Genomic DNA, 24,067 nt, shown 5'->3' on the forward strand with positions numbered 1-24,067 from the left:
AAAAAAAAACAATATTTGTTTTAAACCCAAACCCATCATATCAGTGGTGAGAACTTTATATAATAAAAGAAATGAACGTTTGGATAATTCAGGGTAATTTAATATTATAACTATATTGGTTCTGCTGCTTTTATGCGGATACAGAGATGACAACCTGCGCATGCGCACCTCCCTCTAGAGCGCACGCTAACAGCAGAGTTTGAGGAACAGCAGCCGATTTTACGCGACATAAATTTGTGGATTTTGTCACGTTCTACAAAAGCTCGGCTCCGAAAATGTAAAACGGGCAAAGAAAATAAGGTAAGGGAGAAGAAGCAACTCTTTCGAAGTCGTATTTTAAATGACAACAGGCGAATTGAGAAAACTGGAACTGTGCGTATCGGGTGTTTTGATAGTGTCCGATAAAGACCTACTGTTTCTGACCTGCTTCCTTAACTCGTAATCTGAGATTTTCTCACGGCATTAACATTAATATGGGAGCTTTTCTTGCATTTTTATCTTTAACATTAATTATGTAAATGTAAATAGTTGGGCTTATGTTATTTAGTTATTTAATTGTTGCTTCCCAAAATCCACCAAAACATTCAAAGAAAATGTAGTTACATGATATAGGAATTAGGTTCAGGGGACATTATTAATCAGACCAGAATCAATTTACAGCTTATATACATTTCCAGCTTTGATACCTTTGTTGCCCTTTTCATTCAAAAGTCTTTACAAGAGGGATTTGGTAGCCTAGTGGTTAAGGTGCCAATCGGATAGTTTTGGGTTCGATTCCCACGTCCACCAAGCTGCCACTGCTGGGCCCCTGAGCAAGGCCCTTAACCCTCAATTGCTCAGTTGTATGAAATGAGATAAAATGTATGTCGTTCTGGATAAGGGTGACTGCTACATGCTGGAAATGTAAATGTGGATGTAAAAATGCACCATTGCTTTCAAGAGACTTGTTTTATTAGACACTGCTCGTGATAAACACTGACTGGGTGATGATAAGTAAATTACATGCATTGCAAATTCAAAAAGCATGGAGCACATTACGAATGCAAATTAAATCCTATATACTAGACTGTCTCTTGGAGTACTCTTTGGCATCAGAGCTCAGAGTAGGAACCGAGGGATGAGTAATGTTTTCAGATCCTGCTGAGATATGACTCTCACAATGGATCACTGCAGCGGTTCTCCCGTGATAAGGGTTTGCATGGAATAATCAGACCTGTAGGTCTCAGTGGAAAAAAGACCCATAAGCTCAAAGAATCTAATCATTTTCTGTCATCTTGACTTGAGCTTGAATACTTTGTTTGTGACATGTCACAACAAGTGTTTGTGTCGGGGTGTGTTCCTGGAGCAAGCACAGTATTGGCATTAAATGTATTTAGTGGAAGCATTTTCTTTATTTAATATTACATTTTAAAATGCTGTTCAACCTATGGGATTTTACGACACCCAAACTGTGGGCATCAGTTTGCACTCTTATTTTTTAGAGGGTTTGTTAGCAATGTCACGACCTCTTGCCAGATTCATAAACCAGGTGTTTTGGCATGTTATGTGTTTTGAACTGAGATGTCAGTGGTTTCAATAAATTCCTGTTTGAGAACCTGTTCTTTAGAAATGTGTTGCAAGACACTCGTTCTGTTAGGGTTAAGATGAAATACAAGTGCAATGGTATTACATAAAAAGCAGACTGATGGTATTCGTATTTCATTGTACCAATATAAACAATACAAACAAACGATTTTAAGTCAATAACAAAATGTGTAATTATAAACCATTACATATAATATATGTAGAATAATAATAAGTTTTACATATTTGTTAATGCACTCAAAACTTAATTTCTTAATAGAAATCTGTAAAATCTTATTAAAATAGCAGGATGTATCAATATTCAATTTGGAAATGCCACCCTGTCTTCCAAGGAGCTAACCAGCTAATGTACTAAATTTAAATGATAAACATAACTTTGTCACAGGTAGACACAAGCAGGGACATATTAATCCACCATCTCATGGTTATAGCCCAGGGTCATGCTCCCTGAGGGCCTCTAAATAACAACATAATATTAGCCATAATTGTATTGTCAGTATTGTCATTGGCACTTTACAAGATAAACAGATAGTATGTATACCAAGCGAGTCAAGCTACACAAAGTTTTTAAGTTTATCTTTTTTTTGTCTTCTAAAAAGCAAAAATTTTCAAAGATATTATGGTTCGAGACATTTAGTGGTGTCTTTAAAGATTTTTTCAAATGATGAATATTTCATAACATTTTACCCATATTTAAGAGTCACACTTTTAAAGTGCAATGTTATAATTGTGTTATGTATTCAAATCCACATACAGTGGGTGTTACCATAAGAATGTGCAAACATTTTATTTAAGTTCACGAAGTCTTGCACTCGTCACTGATATTGCATATCTGTCAAACGACCAGTGGCATGACACTCCTAGTCTGACTTTTGTTAAAAAGTGTGCTTCCCAAGCTGCTATATTTAGCAGCTGTTTTCTTTCACTTCCTGTCAACATTGTACTGTTTAAACAACATTATGTAATCTGTACCATTGGCTTGTAATTATGTTTTGATTAAGGGTATCCTTCATACACTAGTGCAGACCCCTGGTGTGTGTGGAAAGAGTGTAGATTCTATAAATATTCAATTAATAAAAGAATTAAAAAGAAAGGTTAAAAACCCTGACTTAATTTCCAGTAAGAGAAATGAATGCAAGTAAGTGTGTTATCTACTTATCAGTAGTGACCTGTTATGTTCCTGGGTTTAGGACCAATTCGAAAATTCTAATTTTTTACCTTTTGGTTTTGATCTTGTGTGAACATCAGGTTTTTTTTGTGAAACTTTTTGCACATTTTTCTTTCTTTTTAGCAGATTGCTGGCAGAATCTTTTTGACAGAATCTCCTGCGAGTGTTGAGCGATCAGAGTGACATGGCTGAGCAAAAGGCTAGCATACGCACACACACACAAGTGTGTTCAGTCATCTCAGCAGCGCTGCTTTGGCAGGATACGAACAATGACATATTGTGTTTCACAATAGTGCTTCACTGTTATTTATACACACCCCCAGCACCCTGCATCCCAAACGCCTCCTGTAGTCCTCCGTTTCAGCAACGGCTTTGGACTCTACAGCTTCCACTAATTGTTCACACTGGAAGCCATGCAGTGTTTGAATAGGATGTGCAAGAGGAAGATGTTTATGGATGTTTTTCTTCTTTCAGTTATTTGAGCACTGACAGTGCAGCAGCGTCAGGTTGTATAGAGTATGCCATCTGAAGCATGTGAGCTTGACTCATTGTTAATACAGGGGAAGAGAAGGCTGTGATTTATTTCACGTCTATGTGTCACTGGAATACTGTAGACCATGTCTTTGCCAAGTGTTTAGAGAAGTGTACAGTGAAGTAGCATCACTCTGATTATGTGACTATATGACCATTTTCTTATCTAGGGCTGCAAAGTATTGTGTGTGATGACATATAGCAACATTTTTGATTAAGCATATTAATAAGCCATGTGACATGTTTACTTGGAGTTGACATGGTTGAAGTTTTGCCAGGATGCTGGGATACATAACTATATCTGTAGCTATGAAAACTTTTTTCCAATATTAGACAGTTTTTCCAAGCTACATAAATATTAATTGTTACTAAGATATTTATTATCAGATCACTTTTCTTGCCTTCCAAAAAGGAAAAAAAAGCTTTCTTAACCAGAGCTTATCTCTTAAACACAGTGGATACACTATAATCCAGGTCAAGATAATGCAGTGAATGGATGGAATGATGGATGAATTAGTATGTTATCTACACTATTGTTTATGTTGAACATTTTCCTAATTTGATAAAACACTAGATGAAGATAAACTGAAGTAAATAGAAATACATTAAATAAAAATATGCAAAATTGCTAGACTTGTGTAATGCTTTGTAATATATTAACTTGATGTGTAAACCCTTGATGTGTCATGGTTAAAGATTGACCAGGCTTATTTTGGCTAGATTTTTCATTTGTTTGATCTCATGAATGCTCTGATTCTTTTCTGCCTGCACAGAATACTTTTCTGGAATACTGATACCAGTATTTCAAAGACCAATTATTCACTAAGGATGAACAAATTACAGATGGTTAGCAAAGTAAAGAAAAAAAACTACACAGAGTGTCTTAGTAATATGTTGCTCCATCATGAGCCACCAGTTTTAATGCACCTTGGCTTAGCTTCTCTAGACCTTTACTGGAGGGATGAATAAAAAAAATTCTCAAAAGGTTTGTTGATGGGGTGGAAAGTGTCTAATATATCACTCCAAATACTCCAATAAATATTCAGTTGGATTGAAATTTGGTGACCGTGAAGGCCATTGCTGTGAATTGAGGGCCAATTGTGAAGGCCATGGAATTTGGAGCATAATGAAGTGTTATTGGGTATCTTTACACCACTCCTATAAGCATAGAAATGTTTCATTTTAGGGTAAAGATGATGAGTCAAAAGTCATTTTGTAGTTATTTGCACTGATGCAGCCCTCTAAGGGGACAAGTGGACTCAAACCATGCCATGAAATGCACTACATGGTATAACATAGCTGTTTTTAATTTCTTCCACCCACATGTGCATCTCTTGCATCTCATTTCCTGGTTATTACCAAGACTAAACAAACAAACATTTAGTAGTTATAAAAACTAGGTGGAAGGTTATATCTTTGCAAATTAAGAATTTGTGTAGAAAAGTGTAATAAGATTTTGATTTAGTTGGCAAAATTTAGATTCACTCTTGTAATAAGGCGAATAATTACATAGACAATGGCACAGTGTACGTTTTTCTCATTGTCTGTGCATAAAATAGAGACTACATAATACCAACACTCATGTCAGACCAAAGTAGTAAACTGTTTTAAAAGTTTCCAGATTTTCAAATTTGTACTCAGCCCTTTCATTTCAAGCACTACAATTAAACTGGACAGCATTATCAGGCATACACAAATTACTTTCCTGTTGTTGTGCTTTGCTATGATAAGATGTTATTTATAAACAGTGTAACTTGCAAAGAAAAGGGAAGAATCTGTGTATGGAGACATAGAGACATGGAGACATGGAGACAAAGCCAGGCCTTTCATTATTGACCAGACTCAGAGCAAGTGTCTGTGTCTCAGTAAAAGGCTCTTATTTGATTTAGTACAGTGGATTTAATGTGCAAAATAATGATGGTTAATTTAAAGGAGGGGAGAGGCTTTCTATATTTCTTTCTATTGTCATTTAAGATATAAATATTTTCATGACATGAGCTGATTCAACGTAATAAAAGCAACAGTTCAGTGTTACATGCAGTAGTTTATATATTAGAATAATGGATCTCATTTGATAATTGCTCATCTATTTAAAATCATCTTAAAACCTTGTCCTATGGTATGTTTATGAAGCTGTCTTGCACACGACAAGGCTTTTTAATGTCCCTGATGCAAACAGGTTATCTCTGTTACATTTTTCATTTATTTTAACGGGAGGCAATCGTTCATTTATTTTTCTAAAAATTGTATTATTCATATTAGCGAGTAATAGCAAATTTAAAGGTGTCATGCACTTTTTATAGAATAATGGTGTGGTTATTCCCAGTGTAGCTGCACATCAGGGCGTTATCTCTCTTTCTGTAGCAGGAGAGGACGGGCTTAGTCTCTTTGAGGGACAGCTGTATCCTGTGTTTTCTGGAATGCTGAGAAAAGCCAGATTGCCTATTAAGATAAATATGGGTGGGCCGGGATGAGTAGGTTTAATCAGGATCCAGTTTGATTGTTTATCCTGTAGTAACTCCAAATATCAAACAGTATTTGGTGTTTATGGTCATTACATGAAAAGGTTTTGGTGGGTGGTGTGAAGATGGTGGGTTAGAATGGCAGAAATAAAGTTAATGTTGTTGGAATTTTGTTATGTGAGCCCAAATAAGTCTGTTGCCAATAAATCTTTCACCATTAGGCCAGAACATGTCTTCATTGGATAGTCCTCCTTCTATGTTCCCTGTGCGCTGTCTGTGTAAGAATAGGTATTTTTTATCAACTTTAACTGATATATCTGCCTTTTCAGATAGCACTGTTAATATATTCAAAGAGTGTGCACACTTTTCCATAGAGGGATTTAACACACAAGCATTTAAATATTGCTGATCTAAAAATGTTTCAAACCCAGACTCATGTTTGATTGTTTACAGTAAATCTGTTATTACATGGAAGTCCTCACCCACAACCCAGGTCTTATGAGAAGCATACAGATAATAACCACCACCTTTAGAACTCTTAACAACATTGATTGCAGCATGATTGATTCCACGTAAGCCTGAATTGGTACACATTTACAATAAAAACAAAAAAACGGTTGTTTCAAACATTTCAAGCATTTATTATTTTCATATCCTTTTACGGATGTTTTAAGAGCAAAAGTGTCTAATATAAAATAATAGATGTTCAATGACATAAGTTAAATATACTGACACTGCAGTATATGGCAACAATAGACAGCATTAATTTGCAGTGTATTAAATAACGCTTTGCACAATACATGCTGAGTATCCTTTAATGTAAAATCTGAACTAAAACAAAGAGGTGAGTAATGTGCTGTCCAGGCAGAAGTTGTGGTTTTGGATTTTAGTGATGTGAGGCTGTTCCCCCTTATAAAACACTGATGGTCTGAACCTCAAACACATTTTCCACTGCCTTTGTATACAAGTATACATGTCCTCACTAGGCCTATGTAGACCTGCTATCAGAAGGAGATACTTCATTTGGACACAACATGTGGTCTGGAATTAATAGGCCTGGGTAGTGATTCAGCCTTATGATGTGGTAAAGGTCTGGTCAGTGGACAAAACAGAAAACTATGTGACTGTCTGGTTCAGGCTCTAGTGGCTGAAAGTCATCAGACCATGTCTATTTGCACATAACCACTTTTGATGTGGATAAATTCTTTTCAATAGTTGTTTACTTAGAAGTATGTATTTTCACTTCTGTTATGGAGAACGTTTGTCACTTTGTATTGTGACATAAAAAGAGTACCATGTTTATGAATGATATGTACCTTTGATGACAGATTTGAAGTAGGGAAACTTGTGCAATGCTAGTAAGACAGAAATAAGACAACACCCTGCCAGTGGCTTTTCCCAGGTCGGGCTTTATCTGCTTGTTTCATGAGCTTCCGGCCTGCTTGCTCTGAGCGGGATCCGGTGTATCAGAATTCCAGAGCCAAAGGTTAGCGTCCAGAGTGCAGACAAAGGAAACCAGGGATATGACTTATAGCCCTTTTTAACAGCCTCCTACCTGCTGCTATCTTACTCACCCAGTGCTGTCTAGTAGCAAAGAAAAATCTATCCCACAATATGTGTTCTTCTTGTCCTGAAAGAATTATAATGAAGAAATATTCCCTGCATTTTATTTCTTATAAGTGGGCTTAATGAAGTTGAACTTTTGGGATTCCTTCAAGGGTCATACATATCCTTTGTATGACAAGTCTGAGTGGGGTTCAAGGCCTCCACCCTTGGATTAGAGAGAACTCTGCCACTGTGGCAAACTCCACCTCTTGGCTGAGATGGAAGATACATGCTCTGTGTTTTTCCCTGCTCATGGTTGGCATTGTGCCACCTAACCAACCTTGAGATTCTCCTTAGCGTTGTGTTCTCAAGCAGCAACAACCTTTGGAATACAGAAGTCAGGGGAGTATCTCTCCAAACGCCTGAGTCCATTCATATTGTTTGCTGGAAGCATTTGCACAGGGGACCTTTTGGAGTCAGGCCTTCTTCATCACAGCCTTTTCCCACCCATTGCAAAGCCACTTCCTGAATAGGCTGAGTTAATGTTTCTTTCAAACAGCCTGTTGTATCATAATTAGACTTATGTGATATAAAAAAAAATTACTAATCCTTGCTCTATATTATACTGCAGATATGCCCCGACACATTTACTGCAGTTTTATTACATTTCCAGACTTGACAACTTTTAGACATTTTGCTTAGGTGCAGTTAAATGTCTGAGTATGCCAGTATGACTTAAAACACAAAATATGTCAAAAGAGCAGTCATTTTCTCCACAGAAAATGTCAGATGAGTGAGTCACTATGTGAATCGGGAGTGTTTTAAGGGGGTGTTTTGACCTCTGTGATGTCAACAGACACTGGCTGGAAGCCCTGCCCCATTCTACTCCCATGACCTTGACTTAGACACATGGGATGGGCTCACGTTCTGTCAAATAAATAGAGAATATTTGAGTTAATTAATGTGAAGTACAAGGGGGCACGGTGGCTTAGTGGTTAGCACGTTCGCCTCACACCTCCAGGGTCGGGGTTCGATTCCCGCCTCCACCTTGTGTGTGTGGAGTTTGCATGTTCTCCCCGTGCCTCGGGGGTTTCCTCTGGGTACTCCGGTTTCCATGTCCAAAGACATGCATGGTAGGTTGATTGGCATCTCTGGAAAATTGTCCCTAGTGCGTGAGTGAATGAGAGTGTGTGTGTGTGTGCCCTGTGATGGGTTGGCACTCCGTCCAGGGTGTATCCTGCCTTGATGCCCGATGACGCCTGAGATAGGCACAGGCTCCCCGTGACCCGAGGTATTTCGGATAAGCGGTAGAAAATGAATGAATGAATGTGAAGTACAACTACTCAAGGTATGTTTGACATATACATTAGACAAGTATGTTATGTATTCAATATTATTAGCAGGAATGCCAATATAAAGTTCAGCTTAAAATTGTCAGAATCAGGATCGAGGATGGGGATTTTGGGTTAGGGGTTAGGGTTAGGGTTCGTTTTAGGGTCATTTTACACATAATGTTCCTGGTGATAACTATTCAGAAGTGTTAAATGGACAGTTTTTTTTTTTATTTTGCTCTCCTGTACTCAACGTCCAGCAAGAGAATGGTCAAAATGTGGACAATTTCTAGAATTTCTAATTTCTGTTTACTGTACGATTCTGTAGAATTACCTAATCACCATTCAGTTAACCTTTGAGATGAGATCTCCTTCTGTAAAACTGATCTGGTAAAACTTTCCTTAAAACTGACCTGGTAAAATTCTTAGTTTCCTGTCTGGGCCTGGAAAAGTAACACTTTTTCTATAAAGAGAGGTTTGTTTAATTTTCTTCCATGTAGCACTCAGACTAGTCATTTACAAGATGCTCCTTTGTTTGAGAAATGACATCAGTCTTTCATTCTTATATTGCGGTATTAAGAGGTCTACAAGAAGGACCTCATCTAAATGTCATAGTGATGTATGACTTCAGTGCAAAGAAAAATGTCTTGGTGTCATGTGAAACATATTGCTAATTATTTGCAGTAGAACCATTTGCACATTCATTAATTTTTAAAACATGCAAGCAAATGAAGGAAAATTTGCCTGTGTAGCTGTTCTCTTATTACTACAAATTAAGGATGGTAGTGTATAGTACAAGCACACAAGCACTAATGGACTGTTTTTGTTTCTCTTAGATGAGGAACTGGCATCCTCCTCGCCCCTTGGCCAGCGTTTCTGCTGCTTTGCATGCAGGCTAATCCCATAGCCCATGTACACTATGGCAACGATTGATGCAGCCTCAGATGCTCAAGACCTGTTGGCTTCTATTCACCTTGAGAAATATCTGAACCACTTCAGACAGGCAGGCTTTCTGCTGGCTCGGGACTTCTGTCATGTGGACAATTCTGCTCTTAACAGACTTGGAGTGACCGCCACCGGGCACAGGAAGCGGATCCTCAAACTGGTCGAGCACATTCAGCTGATCTGCCAGGATCATAGGAAGGGCACTGTGTTGGATCGTTGTAACTCAGAGTCAGCCATTCATGAAGCGACTCCTGATGGGCATCCTTCACCTCAAGGAAAAGCAGACATATCTTTTGAAGCTATGCACAACAGCTCAGCTGCAAATTTGTCTGCTCTTGTGAAACGCTCCAACTCGGAGCGTAGTACTACCATTATGAAACCAGTCCCCAAACCTAGAACTGTCTTTAACAAACAGAGGTTGAAGCAGCCTTCTCTTCAAGCACAACAGGAAGTGCAGAGCTGCAGAAGGTCCTCCCAGGATTCTGCCTGTTCTGCTATTCTGGAAGGCTCTTCTGTTGAGCTGGCATTAATAGGCCCAAAACAAAGCTTGAGTGAAGAACAGTTAAATAAATGTATTTCATCCCCAGACGTTAGTGGACCACTACCTCCAGTACCCCCAAGGATCACCCGTGTTCTTCCCCCATCCACAGTCAAGGGCATGTCAAGCCAGGCACCACAGAGCACCCCTCCATTGCCCCCTTTTCCTGACTTTTCTTCCAGTTATCAATGTTCTCCTTTCACCAGTGTACCTGGTTCTCCTCCTAGCCCTCCATGCTCTGACCTAGAAATGGTATCCAATGAAATTTACAGTGGCACTTTACCTGGCACACCACCCACTCTCTGGAGCCGCTCTATACCTATGCCCCCACCACGCCAAGAGTTCAGCACATCTACTGAGAGCAATAGGTAGGGCAAATCAGCATCACTATTATAATCGTTATTTTGGAATATGCACAATGCAATCATTTTATGATTCAGTTGTCAAGTGCTAACCTTCATTTTTGTATGTCTACAGCACTTTAATCCACACCTCATCAGAACTGTCTAAACATTCATTTGGTAGGTTCATTAGATTTCCTACCCTAGTTAATGTCATAAATGCACAGTACACTCTCTGTCCATGTTGCATATTCTTTGTTCATTAATAAGTAGCAGTTTTGTTTAACATAGCTCCTGCTGAGGACCAAGATGAAATAAGTCCATACTGTGAAACTGTTTTCCATGGCAAGTGGCAAAATCAGCATCATGAGGTGAGAGGAGAGAGAATGTAGGTATTGAAGGACATTAACCTGCTACTGAACCTATTTCAACATGTTTTTTTCCTTCTCATTTTTTTTTAATTAGGGAGAAAGGTCTGTGAAAAAAAGTGGGGATAGGACTGGTGCCAAAGATGATAAGCCAGGAGATGATCATGGGTAAAGAAGTTTCTTGACAGTGCAGAAAAGAATATATTAAATAAAACTGACAATTCATAAGATGCCAGAATAACACACTTTCTACTAATTCATTTAAAAGCATTCACAGGTAATTAATTTCATCTCCTTAATGTGAAACTGCATTCTAGTATTGGTCCGATTATTTCACTTCTCATAAAAGATTCTTTGATACAAACATTTGATGTCATGAACCTATGCAAGTCTAATGTGCAAGTCTAGTGTGCACGATCAAATGAACAGATAACATGAAGTGAATGCCATCTTCAATCGAGAAATGCTTAAAGATCGCTATCAAACCAAAACAAATTTCAAACAGTGCTTGGTGAATTTAGTCACAGAAGTTACTACAGCATATTCCTAAAATATAAAATATCAGCACAAAGAGTGGCTAGCAACACATAGCAGCATGCAGTGTTACAGCAAGTGCTTTTCTAAAGTGAATCTTCTTCACTGCAACCTTATTCGACCTATATTTGCTAACTGGATAATGCATTTGTATTAAAATTGACTAGCTAAAGTTATTTTAAAAAACCTAGGGAAACAAATAGAGCTAAATAAAACGTGCTGTTTTATGATTTATACAAAATAGGTTGTCCACATGTGTTAGTATCAGGATCAGTATTAAAATACATGTACTTATACTTATTCATTTGTGTTTCAGGCTGTTCTGTGAACAACAATTTTATGATTTATACATAACTGCCTATTGCTCTCTCTCCAGGCATCAGAGCCAATCCGGTCTCAAGCGGCTGTCTTGTGGCAGTCCTGGTGACTCCCCAGGCTACAGCACAGTTGGTGAGCCCTCCACTGCCTCACGCACCTTCTCCCTGCCTCCGCACAGCCTTTACCCAAGTGAAGTAGATGAGGACCATTTCATCTCCCCATATGCTAGTTTCACCTCACTTTCTGAGAAGCCTGCACTCGTCCTCAGTGGCTGGTTGGACAAACTCTCCCCCCAAGGGTATGCCCTGTCGGGGCTCCTGCTCTCCTCCTGTCACTGCATTTCCTCCCTTCTTGAGGGCTGTCTCTATCTCCTGTCCATCCTTTCCTGCCGGTTTGTCTAACCTTTCCAGAAGCCTTTCTTTCCTCTTTTTCCTTAAGCCTGTTGTTTTCTGACTGTTTTCCTTGCCTGGACCCAGATTATATTTTTGTTTATCTGTTTTAGGAATTACGTGTTTCAGAAGCGCTATGTAAAATTTGACGGAAAAAATCTGATGTATTATGGCAGTGAAAAGGTATGTTGCATGTATGTTGCGTGATTTTGCCACACTGAATACAAGCTTCCTCTGTGTTTGTTCCTAATGATCCAAAATGATAAAGTACTATTATCTGTCACTTAAATAACCTAGGATGCCATTAATTCCCTGGAAAAAACTTTGTTTTAAATTTTTTATTATTATTTTTTTAAGAGTGAATGTTCCCCACACAAATGGCTTTCCTCTATGTTGTTCTCAGGACACATACCCAAAAGGTGTGATTCCTCTTGGTGCTATACAAATGGCCAGAGCAGCCAAAGACAACAAATTTGAAGTTGTGACAAATCACAGGACATTTGTTTTCCGTGCAGACAATGAAGGTACTGTAAACACATCGTCCTCAAGGCTATCCTTTTCCTCTAATAAATTTCCTCAGTGTGTACAATGTAAGGTATCCATCTTTCATGTTTCTGTTTGAGGCATGCAACATCTTTTATACCACCACTGCAATCTTATGTCATGACTAGCTTAGAAACGTGAATGTTGATGAGGTTAATGGTTTTTTCTCCTGTGTCCACAAAATTCTTTGGATGTGGCTCTGTCATCACTCTCCACAGTTCAGAGGACTAAGTGGTGCAGTATACTCCAGGAGTGGGTGAAGGAGCAGATGGTCTTTTGCCGACCACGTTTTGGGCCAGGGAGCCACTGCCAGAAGAATGGGTTCTTGGAGCTCAAAGGGATTAAGTCAAAGATCTATGCTGCAATTATAACTGAGCAGATTTGGCTGTATAAGAATGAGCAGGTGATTTGCAGTTCATCACATTTTCACCACAGTTGTGTTGTTCTAATCTGTTTCCTTCCTGAGTTGCTCAATAGTTGCTCAAAGGCGGTAGAAACGGGCTTGCTGTGCCAAAGTTGATGTAATCTACAGTAGACTAATCTTATGATTGACCTTTTTTCAGTGTTTTAAGAATGGCATTGGAATCACTTTAATTGAGGCCAGAGGCGCTACAATCCGAGATGGAAAGAATAAAAGCTTTGACCTCATAACTCCTTACAAGGCCTTCAGGTAAACTTTAACCATTGCACTTTTTTTTTAACCATTGCACTTTTTTTTACAGTTGTTTTATTTAAAGTACAATTCGAGCTGTAAAAAGCAATAAATGTATCTTGTTTATTATAGAAGTGTGTGAGAATTGTGATCTCTATTCTCTGCCAAATAATCAGGATTCCCATTCAATTAAAAAAAATGTTATAAAAGTTTTTATGTTAAATCATTTAGCTGAAAATTACACCATTTGTTTTGTTCAGAAGATCCTTACCTTGGGTCCCTTGTACATGAAATTTATAGTCACATGAAAATTAATATATATAAAGGAAGAGAGCACAGATTTCAGAGTCTGTCTTATAATGTTCCTCAGCATCTTATGCTTCAACAATACTGGCAAAACAAGGATAAATTCATATTGAGTATCACATTAAAGATGTCAAAATAAACACAATTTCAATAGGGCATTATTGCTCCAAGATAGGAAGATTGGCATAATATAGTGGAAGTTAAATCTAAAGAGTATTTCAGGATGAAGCATTTAGTCAGGCATTAAATACATGCACATGAGCTGGTTTAGTAGAGGTAGTTGTCCTTTTTGTCTCTGTAGCTTCACAGCTGAGTCAGAGCGGGAAAAACGGGAGTGGATGGAAGCTTTGCAGGAGTCAATTGCAGAGACACTCTCTGATTACGAGGTGGCTGAGAAAATCTGGTCTAACCGCTCAAACAGGGTGTGTGCAGACTGCAAAGCCATCAATCCTGATTGGGCCTCCATCAATCTCTGTGTGGTCATTTGCAAGAACTGTGCAGGTATGAGCTGATGGCCAATCCAAATGCCAGTTGTCTTATCAACTTAATGGATTGTCTGACAGTGCCTATTGTTTTACTAATCACTAAATTTGTCCTTTTAATTTTGTAAAATTGCTTTTCATATATGGCATTATGTTGTTGCATCATGTAACAGTGTTTAACCAGTTTAGTGACTTGGAAAATTGCCATTGGTTTCGAGAGCTCTAGACTTTATATCCCACTGGGTTCTTTGTTTCAAACACTAATGATAAGAGGTGGCTTGGAGGAAACATATTGGGAATCCACTAAAGGCAAACAGAGTGAATGGAGCGTGGCGAGTGGTGTGTTGACTCTTTTGTTGTGTCTGCCTGCAGGCCAGCACAGAGGACTGGGCACAATGGTGTCCAAAGTGCAGAGCCTGAAACTGGACACCAGTGTTTGGAGCAATGAGATCGTTCAGGTGGGGGTTGCAGGCAGAGGACACGGGTCATGACACTAGCTTTTGCTTTTGAAGTTCTTTGCATGCTTCCTCTGTAAAACTATTCCCAGAGTTTTTAAAAAATGTTTTGGTAAATAATACCAGCAAACAATTATTCTTGCTTTTCACACAAACAGTAATCTCTCTAAAGGTTAAATTGGCTTTCAAAACGTTTTTGAAAAATAGTGTTTATTGATATGGGTCATGCAAAAAATATATTCTGAACATATAAGCCTAGGAACTTTCAATGAAGTTTCCACATATGTATATGTTTTAGCTCTTCATAATGCTGGGTAATGACAGAGCCAATGAGTTTTGGGCTGCCAGGATGCCAGCAGCTGATGAAATGGACTGTGATGCATCTCCAGAACAGCGGAGGGAATTCATAAGCAAGAAATACAGAGAAGGGCGTTACCGCCACCCTCACCCCAGCTTTAACACTCAGGACGAGTTACTAAAGGTGAGCAACAGACATTGAGTATAATGCACTGAAGAGTGAAGCAAAATGAAGCTGACAGTCATGTTAAATGTGTTTTAGATATATTTCATCTTATTCAAATTGTGTCATTAGTTCTGAAAAAAAAGAAATGCTGTGCACATTTAAAGGAAAATCAGCATGTTTCTCAATCTACCACATCTACAGTGTTTGTGTAGTTACCACAGACACCTTTAAAAAGTGTCACTTGTTCACAGAAAGCACACTTATAATGGAAGTTCCTGCTTTTCTTCACTCAATATTCACAGTATGCTACATTTCTGTGTAGCTTAATCCTGTTATTTAACACTATAGCAAGAAGAATTAAGTACGTGATGTAGTTACACATGCCTTGTGTTATTTATTTTTGAAAAGATGAACTCTTAACACATTACATACTTAATTTCCAAATTTATTTAGAGCTCTTAGGGCCAATTTACAAATAAATGTGACTTATCTAATGTTACATTGTGCAATAATATGCATTTCTCATACATCTTTATTTACTGCTGTAGCAACTGTCTAAGTTTTGTGTCAATAGGTTTTCCTTTCTTTTCTCACATACTACAGGAAGATGTTACACAATAAGATGAGTGTACTCTGACAGAGTGTGCTCTGATCTGCAAAATATGATGATTAAATATCATGTGACTGAACGTGCTTAATATTGCTGTATTTTGGTGTTTGGTCCTGCAGGCATTGTGCACAGCTGTGACTGAACAGAACCTCTTGAAGACGGTCACACAGATATTTGCAGAAGCAGAAGCTGCTCGACTTTCAGACTCTAACGGACATGAGAAACACCTGTCTCTGCATTACTCTTACACCCAGGCTGCAGGTTCTCACGATTTACTTGTATACAAACACACACTAAAGTAGACACACAACTATAACAGTATAAAACATAGCAGTTGTTTTCAGCCATCAAATCACCATCATAGCATCATATGTTTCACTAAACACTAAGCCTTAATAATTCTCAACATGTCATTTCAGAATTATTAGCATGTACATCCCACAGTGGTAGTACTGTAATCAGCAATTCTATATTCACTTCTGTTTTGTTGCAGATTCCTCTGTGTATGATGAGATCATGCAGCCAGTTCTGTATTCTGGCTACCTCTACAAGTCAAGCTCCATGAACAAAGGCACTTTATCCCGAAGAACCAGAGACGGTAGGCGTCAATGTGGCAAACAAAGCAGTTGGCAGATGCTTAGGATCAGAATGTGTTTCTTCAGAAGATGAAAGATAAAAGGCCTTGCAAGGCTCACTTCACTTACAAGCATATTATTATATATACAAATATTATTTTTGTACTTGTCCAGTAGATTTACTTACCATGTAATGACCATCTCTATGCTGTTTTTTTTTTATTTTATTTTATTTTTTTTATTTTATTTATTTTTTTTTAGATTTCCAAAAGTATTGGTGCTCGGTTGAGAAGTCTCTTCTGTTTTATGAGTCTGACCGGTGCCGTGAACCCACCATGAAGATAGAGGTCAAAGACATCATCTGTTTAGGAGTTAGCAGGCCAGACTTATGCACCAACAACAATGGCTTCATTGACAGGTATATGGCAAATCATCTATAGCAATCACATTCAAAATGCCATTAAATCAATAAATGAAAATGGATATTCAGTGATCCCATAAAAATGTCACTTCATCAGCCATGCATACAAACACTAACCAATGTACTGTACACTGCTAAAAGCCTGTATTCTTTTGTAGTTCTTTATTTTAACTATTTTCTCATATTTTTCCAATTTTTAAATGTTAGTAAACATTTAGAGAACATTTTCATACAGCATTTACTAGCTGCATGTAGCAAAAGGATTCAGTCCACACATTTAAATGAGAACTAGTGTATATTTTACTTACTTTTTGATTCTTTCTTTTTTTTTCATGTATATAATTTCTCATTTGAAAATTCTGAACACTGTTGCATTAACATTTTTGGAAGTAGCTTTATTTTTATCTCTGTTTTTAGGTTTCGATACACTTTCGAACTCTACCTGACATCTGATAAGATTGTCCAGTTTGGCTTAGAAACTCCAGATGCACTACACAGTTGGGCAAAAGCTATTGGAAAGGTAAACACGAAAAAAACATAAAAGTGTACACACTGTATAAGACCATAAGCATGTGAACTAAGGGATTCTAAAGAGCTCTTGTCTATTCAGGCTACCACGCCTCTGAGCTGCCACTGCTTACTGACAAGGGAGTTTGAGCGTGTGGGCATGTTGCACTATAAGGCTATGCTGGACCCACGGCAGTGGAAAGAGGGATTCTTTGTTCTGCAAAAGTCCAACCTCTTCATTTGTCCAGGAAATGATGGAGCTGCTGAGGACATTATTAATCTGAAACGCCTGCAGGAGCTCAGTGAGTCTCTCAAGCATACTTCTGTTTTACTGTTTGTGTCTCTACTACAGTACATGCTAATTTGTGGTTGTTACTTCTCTGTTTTAAATGCTCAAGGTATAGCCTCAGAGACAGACAACCATGAAAAGAAAGACATTTTGGTTCTAGTGGAAAAAGGAAGGTGAGCTTTGACTTTGGAAATTTGAAGTGATTTCCAAATTTATGAATTCAGACAACCAAACAAATCCACAAATAGATCTCGATCAAAAATGGTGTTTTTGTATATTTAGGACTCTGCATCTGCAAGGCATGGGGCGTACAGACTTCTCTCTATGGTATGCAGACATTCAAAAGGCAGCGGGAGGCAAAGCCAACACGCTGAAGGACCAACAGCTGAGCAGGAACGACATCCCCATCATTGTGGACAGCTGCATTGCTTTTATTACACAGTATGGTAAGGACACATACTGTAATAAAGTGTACATATGAATATACTCTTTGTTTATATCCAATCTGGATGTAATCCAGTTGTAAGGCTGAATTACAGCCAATTCTGAATTTATTTCTTAGAATTTCAGTTGTATTTCAAGTGTGCTAGTCTTAGACATTCTATTCAGGAATTTTTAAAATCTGAAATGGGTCAAGTCTTAATTTTCATACAGGTCAAGCTGCACACTGGGTGATGTCAAACAAACATGACAGAAAAAAATAATCAAATTCAAATTTTTTTTATTTGTCACATACACATACATACAGGGTACGACATGCAGTGAAATGCTTTATGCAACTGTATAAAATAAAAGTATAAAAAATAAAAATAAAAACAAAAAGCAAAAAATAAAATAATAATAGAATAATAAAAAAGTATAAACTATATAAGAAAACTATAAAAATATGAAAATGTAGGTGGAGAAATAATGTATATACAAATGCAGAAATATACATATAACATAAATGTGTATGGTTTTTAAAGATTGTCCTTAAAGTGTCCAGGTGCAGTATGGTGTGTTAATAGTGTATAAAGTGGCACTGTGCTGTGCAAGTCCAGAGTTAAAGTGTCCTTAGAATAGCAGGCAATTTTACATTTAATAGCAGTTAAAAGTATAATGACAATATTTAACTTGCTGTAGTGTTAAACTGTATTAACTGTGCTAAACTTTGTTTGTCTGTGCTATCTCTTTGTGTTAAACTAATAATGGTCAAAAAATAGAATTTTGGTATTGTCAACTTGTAATTAATGACAGAATTTCAGCTAAAAATATGTAAATAATATAACAATATGTAAAGAAAAAAGTATTTTACTGGTGCATTGATGAACTTTTTGTTTTCCCATCAGAGGGATTTCAGAGAGAATAAAGTATTGCTGTATTTCTGAAGATCCTCTGATAATTGTCTCATATTTCTAGGGCTGGGCCATGAAGGGATCTACAGGAAAAATGGAGCTAAGTCCAGAATCAAGCTACTGATGGAGGAATTCCGGAAAGATGCACGGAACGTGAAGCTGCGCATTGGAGACAATTTCATTGAGGATGTGACTGATGTCCTGAAGAGGTTCTTCCGTGAAATCGACGACCCCATATTCATGGCAGATCTGCACCCATATTGGAAGGAGGCTGCCAGTCAGTAGTTTACCATGCTTATGTTTTATTTACTTATTTATTTTATTTTTTAAGTTATGTTGCTCCACACACCAAAATATCAGGGATGTAGTTTTACTGCAATATGGCCTCATTGATTTCTCTTAATGTGCAGAGATATCTAATAAGACGCAGAGATTGGATAGATATAAAGAGCTAATCCGTGGTTTGCCGCGAGTCAACCGCACCACTTTGGCTGCTCTCATCAGTCACCTATACAGGTTGGCTATTTCAAAATGTACTGTTCCAGATTTAATCTGTAAACATGCTGATGGTTTGTGAAAATGTCTTTGTCTTCTTAAAAATACATTTTTCTTTGTATATTTCCCTCTCTCAGGGTACAGAAGTGTGCTAACCTGAATCAAATGTGCACAAAGAACCTGTCTCTGCTGTTCGCCCCAAGCCTCTTTCAGACAGATGGAAAAGGAGAGCATGAAGTGAAGATCGTAGAGGACCTCATTGACAACTATCTATATGTATTTGATGTGAGTAGAGAAATTATAACTCAGTGGTCTGTCTGTAAGATGGTCTGCACCATCTTTAATGTTGCTGTGTGTTACTTAAGGCAGTCATGTGATATCTTTGTAATGTAGTTTGACAAATTGCTTCATATTTATTAATGCTTATTTTAATTTCTTTTAAAGATTGATGAGGAACACAAAACTCAGATTGAACTGGAAATCAGTCTCATCACAACCTGGAAGGACACACAGGTTCAATAATATTTCTGTCATTCTCTAACACCTTCTGACACAAAACAATAAAAAGTTAATTGAAGTAGTATGCACGACATTAATATGCTGTGTATTTTTTGGATCCAGCTCTCTCAGGCAGGAGACCTGATTATTGAGGTCTATCTGGAGGAAAAAACACCGGACTGCTGTATCACTCTGAAAGTAAGTAGGTTAAAATGTGTGATTTTTGCTTTGTTGGGATAAGATGCAGTTTCACATTATAAACACTTGGTGGCATAATGTCACTGCACAAGCCAACAACGGCTTTAAGTCTGTGTTTATTTTGTCATTTGCCTGTCTGTAGGTTTCACCCACTATGTGTGCCGAGGAACTGACTAACCAGGTGCTGTATATGAGGAATGTCCCTGCAGGTGAAAAGGATGTGTGGATGACCTTTGAAGCCATTGATGATGGGGAGCTTGGTAAATAGATCTGCTCAAGTAAACTGGCACTGAATCAAATGTCTGAGGAAATGAATTGATATTATTTTGGTTTTCAATATGTGACAATAAAGTATCACAAATTTGTGTAGTATTTCAGGACATTCTATTTTATTTTTAGAACGGCCACTTCATCCAAAAGAGAAGGTTCTAGAACAGGCACTTCAGTGGTGTACTATGGCTGATCCTAGTTCTGCATATTTGTTGGTAAAGAAGGTGCCTAGAGGAGAGGTGATTGACATCTTTACAGGTGATTTAATATAATTATTAACTGCCGTAATACAGTTGCATAACAAATATATTAAAAAAATGAAATCAGTAAATGGCTAAAGTACAATCATTCACAGATATATGAAATTACAGTAAATTAATGAATTCTATATGAAATTTTCTTTTCTTATTTTTATTTATTTATTTATTTAACTTTTTGTTTTAAAGCTTACAAGAGTGAAATCGTGAAGTTTGGAGTTCTGAAGTGCCGAGAGGAGACGCCCAAACTTCTGCAAGGGACCAAATTCCAGGAGCGTCTGTTCCAAATCCTGGATCACAAATTAATCTTAATGAAGGACAAGAAAGTAAGTCTGCTTCTCTTCATTAGCCTTTTCAGATTTTGATTAATTAAAAAGTTAAAACAATCCGGAGGAATTTAAATTTTCTTTATTCTAACTAGTCCAACAAACCTGAAAAGGAGTGGCTACTCAAAACTATGAAGATTTACATTGGAGTAAGAAAGAAGTTGAAAGCTCCAACAAAGTAAGATATTTTCTTTTTGCATCAATGTTACATGTCTCTTTTCAGTTACAAATATAACATCCTTGTTAACTTGTGTCAAATTGCAGATGGGGTTTTACTGTGATGATAGACAAACATCAGATGTAAGTTGGTCCAATTGTACTTTATTTCATTAGTCTTATACAGAACTCAAATTTAGGGATCATGTTTGTATGCTTGCATAATGGGTAGTAATCAGTTTCTTTACCTTGACAGGTATCTCTGTTGTTCCAGTGAAACTGAGCTTTGGGACTGGATCACCAGTCTCCTGAAAGCACAGGTATCAGCTTTTACATGGGTATTGTTTCTTGGATACTAACTTGGGTATATCAGATGATAGGAGGAGTTCATATGATATCATTTTGGAATTGCTCATTGGTAACTTGAAGCTATCAGTACTTGGCTCTTATAGTTTGATCTGTTTCTCAGAATGACGACTTGCGGCCTCCTGTGATGAGACGCCACTCCTCATCTGACATCTGCAAGCAGAAGTTTGGCACCATGCCCTTAGTGCCGATCCGTGGCGAAGAGAGCAACACCAACACCAACTCCACCATGCTTTCTGCTAACCAGACACTGGTAATGTATATCTGCTATTGCACCCTCTAGTGTCAAATGTTTTGACTTGTTAACGTTTTATTCTCACCGGTTTTCTGGTGTGTTTGCAGAGGAAGCTTCACGATAGGAGGACACTATCAATGTACTTTGTGAGTATGTTTTTGATTTTATTACTCTTCTTTTAAATCTTTTAAAAATTGCATACAAGATTAAATGCAAAATGCAATCTAAACTTGTTTTTGTATGTTTATTGTTATGACGTTAGCTAAGCCTATCAAATGTCTTTTGTGGTACACAGTGACTCTTTTGCAAAACAGTGTTTCCCTAATTGAGGAATTCCATCAGATTTCCTCAACCCTCCCATTCCTGTTGGGACCTGAGGTTTCCTGATACAACACCATCAGGATGTTGAGCTGACTCAGTAAAGATAACAGGATGCACAGGGTGGAAGAATTGTTCCACTGCATTGTTATGTGACTCTAGCCTTGAGGGCAGGCTGGGGCCTCTGTCCAAAACTCTTGTGTTTTGGGAATGGGGTGGAGGGATAGGAGGGAATCATGTAGCCTCTGGTAGCTTCTGGGGACTCCTGAGCCTAGAGCATTTGCAAGCAAATTGTTTGCTGGCTTTTTTCTTTTGTCCTCAGTGTATTCAGCAATTATCCTGAGGTTGTCACTGTGATACTAAAACAATGGTTAAAATCAATGAAGGAAGTCTCATGGAAAGCAATTTGAATACCGGTGAAGGCTGAATACTATTTGTAAACGTACCAGTAACCACAACTAGAATCTGATAATTGAAGATAATCATTTAGCTTGCCAATTGCTTTTGAGAACTTGAAACTAGGCGTTGTTAATTTAGGGTGTGGTCTCTGTCTTGTACCTTTCCTATTCAGATTATATTGTGGTAGGTGTTATACTCATTAGGATATTAGTGAATCCACATAATGCGCATTTATTTTATTTTGAAGACCTGAAAAATGCTAAATTATCTAGGTTTTTGCAAGATGGACATTTGTTGATTGGGAGCCCAAAGAATAAATTCAACACCTCTTAGTCATGGAAAAAAAAATTTGGGACATAGAATAGTCCTGGGGCAAAACCCACCAAATATTGCATTATTCAGTTGTGTTGTAAATGGCACAATAGAGAATTTTAATGGACCTGCAAGCCAAACTGACTAATGAATTTTAAATTTATTTTTTTTTAAATGTTGAAGTCTTTAACATCTCTAACATAGACAAGTGCTTGGCTTCTTTGTTCAGCCCATGAAGGTGCAGCAGGACTCATTGGAGGAACAAGATGAAAGCCCAGAGCCACTCTACGAGGAAGTTGGTGACTTTGGCCTGCAGGTGCTGAAGTCTCTGGAGAACAGCTTTCTATCCAGTGGCCAGTCCAGGAGTCTGGAGGTGCCCCCACGTTCAGAAAGCCTTGTCCAGGCGAAGAGCAGGTCACTGGAACGCACAGTTGTCCCAAAATTGACCCGTTCTAGTAGAGGAGAGGGATCTCTGGACACGTTGGTGTATGAGGAGGAACCACATGCCTCTTTAGAACGCAAATCCTGTAGTCCTTCAGAAGAGCTGCTTTTGCATGAACTCTCAACACTTTTTAAGAAACCAGAAGATGATGAACAGTGATCTGCTGAGAACCTGACCTAAAATAACCAGTTGCACCTCATTTACTTCCTGAATGAGAAACTGGTATTATATTCTGCTGTCTGGTTGTGCAGTTTCTTCTTCTTAAAAACATTTAAATCATTATTTCCTGTGAGGAATTTGGGCATAGTTGTTGGTCAAATGGTTTTATTATTTCACATACATAAAATTAGGCAGTATTATAAAGATAGGCCATTTTGTTTCTTATGTCTGATATTTGTAATTTGTTTATGTGCTCTGTATATAACTGGTATGTAATAATCATATATATATATATATATATATATATATATATATATATATATATATATATATACGTATATATATATATATATATACGTATATATATATATATATATATATATATATATATATATATATATATATATAACCTGCTTGTTTTAACAAACCTGAAAATCGTGTTAATCGTGAAAGGCCAAAAGATCTTAATTAAGTTCAGAATTATGTTTTTAAAAGTCACTGACTCAGTACCCTGCTGTTTTTTTTTTTCTAGACTGACAAATTCATTTGTGTTGTACATAAAATAAGGTCTTTATACATAGTTAAATCGGAATACATTAATCCCAATTAATGCTAAAACTGCTTTTCAAACATTTTCTTAAAATTGCTTTTTTGCATTTTAAATGGCAAATCAATTAATGCACAGTGTACTTCTTTCATTTCAAACTCTGGGACTTTTTTCCAACAAGTACAATTTGTATTTATTAATTTATTAATGTTTCTTGCAACATTTCTTAGCATTCTGATACTGAAGGATTTAATGGAGATGATATTTGAGAAGCTTGTGTAGGAATTCTGTCCAGCTTGCTCCTGGGGACAGTAGATGGCAGTGTAGGCTCAGCATATGAAAGCTTGACAATCATGACACGTGTAATGTATTCTACTTTTCTACAGAGATTTACTGAT

At 37.5% G+C, this 24,067-nt stretch overlaps 1 protein-coding gene across 1 annotated transcript; it reads left to right on the forward strand.

The window, feature by feature from the left end:
• The first annotated feature begins 173 nt into the window (after window positions 1–173).
• arap3 (ArfGAP with RhoGAP domain, ankyrin repeat and PH domain 3) lies at window positions 174–23,422 on the forward strand. The gene is made up of 34 exons (XM_060884941.1): window positions 174–300; window positions 9,458–10,472; window positions 10,582–10,625; window positions 10,737–10,816; window positions 10,911–10,981; window positions 11,724–11,963; window positions 12,168–12,237; window positions 12,458–12,578; window positions 12,816–13,000; window positions 13,161–13,267; window positions 13,857–14,056; window positions 14,410–14,495; window positions 14,791–14,973; window positions 15,685–15,826; window positions 16,059–16,163; window positions 16,402–16,558; window positions 16,979–17,081; window positions 17,172–17,370; window positions 17,467–17,530; window positions 17,640–17,803; window positions 18,756–18,968; window positions 19,102–19,207; window positions 19,324–19,471; window positions 19,631–19,699; window positions 19,808–19,882; window positions 20,025–20,142; window positions 20,282–20,410; window positions 20,599–20,735; window positions 20,831–20,913; window positions 21,000–21,035; window positions 21,148–21,211; window positions 21,361–21,510; window positions 21,600–21,638; window positions 22,751–23,422. The coding sequence occupies exons 2-34, from the start codon at window positions 9,532–9,534 to the stop codon at window positions 23,120–23,122; spliced, it is 5,001 nt and encodes a 1,666-aa protein (XP_060740924.1). The 5' UTR covers window positions 174–300; window positions 9,458–9,531; the 3' UTR covers window positions 23,123–23,422.
• Window positions 23,423–24,067: the final 645 nt, after the last annotated feature.

Source organism: Tachysurus vachellii, chromosome 13 (genome assembly GCF_030014155.1).
Source record: "Tachysurus vachellii isolate PV-2020 chromosome 13, HZAU_Pvac_v1, whole genome shotgun sequence".
In the NCBI taxonomy this organism is placed as follows: domain Eukaryota; kingdom Metazoa; phylum Chordata; class Actinopteri; order Siluriformes; family Bagridae; genus Tachysurus; species Tachysurus vachellii.

What these genes read in the sequence shown, in the direction of transcription:
- arap3 (XM_060884941.1), top strand. Translation starts at nt 9,532, where the DNA reads ATGTACACTATGGCAACGATTGATGCAGCCTCAGATGCTCAAGACCTG. An exon ending in AAGCCAGGAGATGATCATGG is followed by an intron (nt 10,982 to 11,723) that starts GTAAAGAAGTTT and finishes CTCTCTCTCCAG; the next exon opens with GCATCAGAGCCAATCCGGTC. An exon ending in CTCAGGACGAGTTACTAAAG is followed by an intron (nt 14,974 to 15,684) that starts GTGAGCAACAGA and finishes TTGGTCCTGCAG; the next exon opens with GCATTGTGCACAGCTGTGAC.